General features: G+C 41.7%; 1 protein-coding gene across 1 annotated transcript; it reads right to left on the bottom strand.

Annotated features, from left to right (window-relative positions):
* Positions 1–4,081: 4,081 nt before the first annotated feature.
* On the bottom strand, positions 4,082–5,875 carry cldn5a (claudin 5a). The gene has a single exon (XM_072387602.1). The coding sequence runs from the start codon at positions 5,655–5,657 to the stop codon at positions 5,010–5,012; it is 648 nt and encodes a 215-aa protein (XP_072243703.1). The 5' UTR covers positions 5,658–5,875; the 3' UTR covers positions 4,082–5,009.
* Between the last annotated feature and the right edge of the window lie 1,235 nt (positions 5,876–7,110).

Raw genomic sequence — 7,110 nt, 5'->3', positions numbered from 1 at the left:
CAAAAAAAAAGAAACAATAGCATTTCAGAAAGGCAGAGTCTTTCAGACGTTAAGAAGGAGAAAGGTTCACCACGGTATGAGAGACTGTGTGGGTAAACAGTTCCAACAGTTTAAGAGGGTCAGTCTTCTATGATACAAAATATCATTTTAAAAACTCAGAATATTTTAAAGAAATATCTGGACACAAGGTACAAGACCAAAAAACAACAGTGAATGGCTGTAATCTTCAGGGCCTCGGGGTACACTGCATTAAAGATAGACATCATTTTGCTGTGAAAATCATTGCACGGACTCTGGGAAAACCTTGCTAATTTCAACAAGACCATGCCAAACCACATTCTGCATGTACTGCAATAGTATGACTCCTAAATGTAAAGGCTGGGTGCTGAACTGCCAACCTGAAACCATGACAGAAGATGAAATAGCTGCATTGGTCCACAATTAGGGCTACAATTTAAGGCTAAAAAATTGTACAACCAGAATATTTTCCTTGCTCTGTTCCCTACTCAGATCCAGCTTAAGTACTTTGCTAGGTCTGCGCGTTACAAAATACATGGCTAGACAGTTAGAAAACTCTTAAATATATTATTTGTAATTCATGGGTAGTTCATGGATAATTATTCCTATCATGTCACTTAAATGCTGCCAGACAGGTTAACTACAGCCAAGGGATAAATTACCATCTCACAATCTACAAACATGGATTGTAGATTCAGCCACTGTTTGGTTTTCATTTGTTTAGAAAATCTATGGAGCTTGACTGGAATTCAAAATATATGGATTAAACACAACTGTAAAATGATGGACTTGCCAATAATTCGTCACTTCTTGTTACAATTAGAGCTCAAACTTCAACACATTGTTTGATGGAATTTCTCATTTCCTTACATCAAAACAATCCCATGGGTCCCTATCCTGAATGTTTCGCACAAATGTGTTTTCTGCTCTTAAATCCATATTAGTCCAATATGTAAACTTCTCATGAGCTGAGATAAACCTGTTTTCAGATCTGTGCCAACACATTTCTCAGATAATCCAGTTGTTTTAAAAAGGTTTATTGAACTTGAAGTAGTGCATTTTTCTCAACTCACAAAAGGAATACTTTGTGTTTTTACGTGTTTTTTGTTTGTTTTATAAAGGCTTCATCGGAAGAATTGTGAGGATAAATGTGATGAAGCAAAGCTGAAATTGCATGCCTGTTAAACACTCATGAACAGTTTTTTGCTTGCACCTGTCTTTCTGTGTTTACAGTAGGTTTCTGAGTAATTTACACAGATCTCCAAGTACAGAAACACACGCACTCCACCCTCCTCCGCCTCTCCACACCCTCCATGTTCCTTCCTGCTTCCTGTTCCGATGTCCCCTGCACAGGAAGCCTGGTCGTGCTACAGGTTTTCAACAAAAACCAAGTCACCCAGCTGTAAACTTTGTGAACATGCAGGAGAGCAGAATGTGGTTTTTTTTTCTTTTCTTTCTGATCTCTAACTACGCGAGCTCTCTTTTTGTTTCTCAAACAAACGACTCAGGGGGTCTTTAACTCTCGACACAAAGCCGCATTTGTCTTCCACAGTTAACCACCTGCTGACTCTTGGCTTCCCTATCTGTGAGCATGCTCCATCCAGCTGGGAAGTCTGCAGACTGTATGCACCTGCTGGCTCTGGTGTAAGTCTGAGTCAACCAATGACGACATCGATTGAGGTCTAATTTGTTCCAGGAATCATTTACACGGCTTTTGTTGCTTTGTGGTATACATTTTATGTATAATTAAGGCCCTAAATGTGCACACCTTCTTTAAACTGGCTCTGTGACCAGTTATTTGTTAGAGTGAGGAGTGCTGGGTCAATGGCTGCGACCCCTGTTGAATGTGGAGGTTTCTGCTCCGATGAGATCACCCCTCACTTGAGCAGGGAAATGACTTTCAGTCTGATTCAAGACCTGCCTCAGAGTTCAGAGTTCATGTCATGAAGCAACTTCCCAGCTCATCTGTGTCAAATGCAAGTCCCACCAATGATGCACAACCTGACCTCAGCCATCAAGTTTGTTCATTTTAGTCATGCTCTGTGAGTCAGCTCTGAGAAGCACCTCCTTAAAATATCATTACTTCTGGTTATGTATCAACACTTATGGTAGCATGTAACATTTGCTTTTAAAATAAAACACAAAAGAGGAAATGTGTTTTGCTGTCACAGCTGTTTGCAGTGACCATTATGAGCTCTCAGAAAATCCCTCCTTTACCCAACAGACTGTTGTGCATAGGCTCTGTGTATGTTGGAATGTCTGCCAGCCAGCCCTTTTATTAGGCTCATCCATACCACCACATTATAGGCTCCCGTAGCCAGGCAACTGCAGGTTCTGCCTGGTTACCATGGCGAGTGCCCATTGAATGACGTCGCTGGCCCTATTTGCCTCTCTTCTCATTGGAATGAGGGCTTTTTTAAAGATGCCCCCACCCTTTACCCCTTTCAACACTAACACATACATGCGCTCAACACGTTACTCTCACACACACACACACACACACACCGCTTCGTCACTCTCCGTGTGGTGACAAGAGGAGTGGAACTAACAATCCGACAAAAACATCTCACAGAGGCAGATCACACTGCATCCTGCAGGGACTGCCTTTGTATGGAGAAACCCACCCAGACCTAATGTTCTGTAGCCAACTCTTACCTTCACCGATCTTCTTTCTGTGCTCATACAGACGAATTGAAAATGTCATTCACAGGAGGGATACAATAAACATCCATACAACCATTTTCTATACTTGCTTAATCCAGTTCAGGGTGTCGGGGGTGGGGGGGTGGTTGCAGCCTATCCCAGCTGCCATCAGGCTAAAGGTCACACTGGGACAGGTCGCCAGTCCATGACAGGTCCCCAAAGTAGCCAGTTATTCTTTTTGCTTTTACACTGAAAATTGATTTGTTTATTCTTGTTATACAAACTAAAAATATATAAAGGAGAACTGATTCCTCTGAAGTTTGCATATTTTAGCAGTTTTTCAAAAATAATAATTTTTTGTCAGTCAATTGCAAATTTATTCATATCTTTAGAAATATTAAAGAATGAATATTCAGAACACTTTCACAGCTATCAATTGTATTATGCTTTTAAAAGACCTTGGAAATGTTTGGGATTTTTTTTGTTGTTGTCTTCAGATCCAACTTGATAAAAGTTCTTATAACTTCTCTGACCTCCATCTACCAAGTAGTTCTATTGCTCCAACTTTGTTTTGTGTTTTCCTTTTAACTGGTGCTCTTGCATGTTCCCCTGTGTATGATATTTAATAAATGAAACTGCCTTGTCTTGATGAAAACTACATGGAAATAATTGTAGCAAATGTGTTCACTTAGTCTCTTATATTATTAAGTGAATTCCCCCCTTGAAGTCTGCAGAATCTCCTGACTGTATGCAGAATTCCTATTTTCAACATTTAAGAGGCCATATGACCTACTAAGGTTTTTGAGTCAGCAGACTCAAAAAACAAGTATGGATAAGCTCTTGTAATCCAGTCACAGTTTTAAATCAGGGTGCTGTTACTCATAGACTGAAATATCTGGTGTTTCTCAGCTGTTGCCACAAGTTAAACGGTCCTGTAACTTTACACATTTCTGTAGTGCATACCATCCACAGCGTCTGAGCAACTGTGATGCCCATTGGGTAAACTGAGGATGTGAAATTATTTCTTGTGGAGACTATCTATCTTATCCTGTTGGAGGGAGATAAGGTTGAAGACTAATGAATGAATGGAATGACTTGTAGGAGGACGATTCCAGCAGCTTCACCACAGCTTTCATTTTAACGCCTTTCAGTGACTGCGGATGAGGGGAGGGGTCTGAAACGGGAGTGTGTGTGTGAGCGCGCGCGGGGTGGGTGGGGGTGGGGGGTATTGTGAGTTGAACAGCGGAGCCCCACTCTTGCTGAATGGGCATTGTCATCTGGATTTCTATGGATAACCAAAATACTTTCTCCCGCCGTGGGGGTTGGTTTATGGATTCATGGTGGGAACGGCATGATTTACGCACAGCCCAAGAGAGAAGTCCTGCCTCTGTTTTATTTTAAGAACACACTTTACTAAAGATTTGAGACAATATATTCAGTTTAATCTTAATCAAATGAAGCAGTATTGCATCTTCGTATACATGAGTACTGAAACATTACATCAAACGTCAACATAGCAACAGAAAACACATTTTTATTCCAGGAATTTGTGAAAAGACAAGGTACTTCCTGCACGGACAATAATGCAAAAAACTTTCCAGGTGCTCAGTGCGGCCGAATAACGGACTACATGTGGTAACCTACAAATTCAAGGCTCTCTGCAATGAGATCCAGAGGGAGACAGCAAACCTCAGATAGCCTTCCTCATCAACTTCTGAGCTACAACAAGCCTGTCCGGGATTAATTAGGGTTTTAAAGCGTATGCGCTTTTCTTCTCCGGTCTTTATTGTCATTGGACATTGTTGTGAAGTTGTTCGTTGTTCCCCTCGGAAATGTGTCTTTGAATGTTTGGGAGTGCGCAGCCTTTCTCACTTACTGTACAACTTTGTGCTGACAATGCAACAAACCAAAAAAACAAACAAACAAAAAAAAAACAGCCGTAATTTTCGGTGCCAAGACTCCCTTAAAATAAAACATTGTAGTTACACATCAACAAGCAATTCCAAATACTAATAATTTCGAAGATTTACAAAAGCAGGTACCTAACAAATATACTCCTTTTTGTCGCGAGCTACTTCTTGTGGCTGATAGTCTTTATTTTTTTTTTAATCTCCTGTAGACGCAAAAAGGATGTGTGAATATTTAGCCCGAGCACACTGAAGGACCAGTGTAAAAGCAGCAGAGGTGCTTCCACTGATCAAGGTTTAGATTTCTAAAAATCAATCAAACAAACAAACGAATACAAAAGTTGCAGGTGCAAAAACAACGTCCGTAGAAAAAAAAGTTTTTTTCTTTGTTTTCAAAAGCCGCAGGTCACTTTTACGCATTGCCTGCTGTAAGACACGTAACTACACATAATTCCTCTTGTCATAGTCCCCGTTCTGCGTGGTCCTCTTGGTCGGCGCATATCTTACCGAGTATCCCGAATTCCCGCTGGAGGGACAGGAGCAGCACAGCAGCGATCCTCCGATCAGCAGCAGCGCTGTGGCCGCCCAGCCGATGTAGAGCGCAGCGCCGATCTCCATTTTCTTGGATGAGGGCACCTGCGGATTGTAGAAGTCCGATATGATGTTGTTGGCCATCCAGCAAAGCGGCACCAGCACAAACAGGCCACTGATGATGTAGATTATCCCGCCGGCATTCACCACCCGAGCTTTAACATACTCAGTGCGGATACAGTTGGTGCACTGCGCCCCAGCAATCACAACCATGAGACCCACCACACCCATCACGGAGGAGATGATGGTGAGCGCTCTGGCCGCCTGCAGATCGTGACTGAGCGCGAGGACTGAGTCGTGCACCTTGCACTGCATCTGGCCCGTGCTCTGCACCACACACGACATCCACAAACCGTCCCAGATCGTCTGAGCCACCACGATGTTGGCTTCGATGAAAGCCGTCACCTTCCACATTGGGAGCCCGCACGCCACCATTACCAGGAACGAGCCAATTACGCACATCGAAAGTCCCAAGAGCTCCAGTCCAGCCGACACCATTTTCGCTCTTTACGTTCAGTTTAGTCTGTCTGAAGTTCCTCAAAATCACCAACTATCTCTCCGGTGTCTGAGCCTGCTGTTTCGCACCTTGCTGTGGAGTACCTCCAGTCGTTAGTTGCTCATCTCTCCCCACATTTACTTGGAGGTGTACGATAGGAGCCAAAGTCTCTTTGTTAGTGCGGGGATGTGAAAACAACTGGATTCACAGTGGCACCGGAGCATGGATATCTGTGAGGTGGGGGTGTGTGGACTCCAGGAGAAACTTTCCTCCAATCCGCTGTCCCTGCATCCTCAAGGGGCCAATGAAAATGCAGGGAAGTTGCGCGACTGAATAAAGCGGTCCAGAGCGCATTGTGAGTTTGAACAGTTATTTACAATGAATAGAGGGGGTGAAGGGCTGTTGCAGGAAGGGGGAGTTAGGGGTGTTTTAAGGTTATGGAGCATCAGAGAGACACTGGTTAAGAGAATCAGGACACTTGTTAGGACACTTGTTAGACTACAGATTTTTCAGACATGGCAGCTTATGTTTTTAGGTCTTTCAGGCCTAACTTACGGATAAAGATGTGTTATATGTGACTGTAAATCTGCTTTAAAATTGGGGTCAAATTAATGTATTCTTTATTACCTCTTTTCGTCTTAGGACAGCCAGAAAGACCCATGAAAGCCTATTATAGATAATATTTTTGATATTCTTTTTTTGGTTTTTGATAACGAAAAACAATACATTTATACTTAAGATTAAATATGGGAAATTTATATTAGTTGTTCTTATGCTTAATAAACTAGATATTTATTTTGATTATATCTATTTGTCATGTTCATGTCCTATATAGCTGTATATATTGTCTAATGGGCTGTTTCATTTTTACTTCTGGTAGGATCATAGATGGTAAAGTAGGTACCAACAACATTAAAGAACTATGTGGGATCTGTGAGCTACTGACCTTTCAGAAACAATCAAATGTGTCTGCATTCGAAAAATAACACAGACCAAATGAACTGTGCTTTTGAGTGTGTATACGGACCCAATATTTCATCTGAAATTCACATATCCTATTGATTTCCTATGGATTTAGCCTTCTTTTGGACATCCCTGACAGCCTCCATTTGAACTTTAAAGACTTTTTAAACATATTTAAGATAACACTAAAATGTAAAGACTCCGTTAACGTAGGTTATCGTTATTGATTGGTGCTGTAGAAATAAACTGTTATTTAAAAAATAAATAAAGCGCTGTCCTGTTGTCCCAAGCACATACAGTGGCATACAATGGAGATATGTTATGGTCATCGGAGTGCTACGGATAGTTTTAAAAAACATAGCAGCCAACAGCAAAATATCTTATATTCCCAATAGCCAGACCTGTTGCATACTAGACGGTGAAAGGGACTGTTGTACTGTAGCAGCCATATTGGCTCCTATCGGTGTATTATTCTATTTTCCAAGTGTCCAA

Source organism: Leuresthes tenuis, unplaced genomic scaffold, assembly GCF_036924035.1.
Source record: "Leuresthes tenuis unplaced genomic scaffold, fLeuTen1.0.hap1 SCAF_6, whole genome shotgun sequence".
Classification (NCBI taxonomy): domain Eukaryota; kingdom Metazoa; phylum Chordata; class Actinopteri; order Atheriniformes; family Atherinopsidae; genus Leuresthes; species Leuresthes tenuis.
Note: the sequence above shows the minus strand (reverse complement) of the source record. Positions and strands in the feature narration are given on the sequence as shown.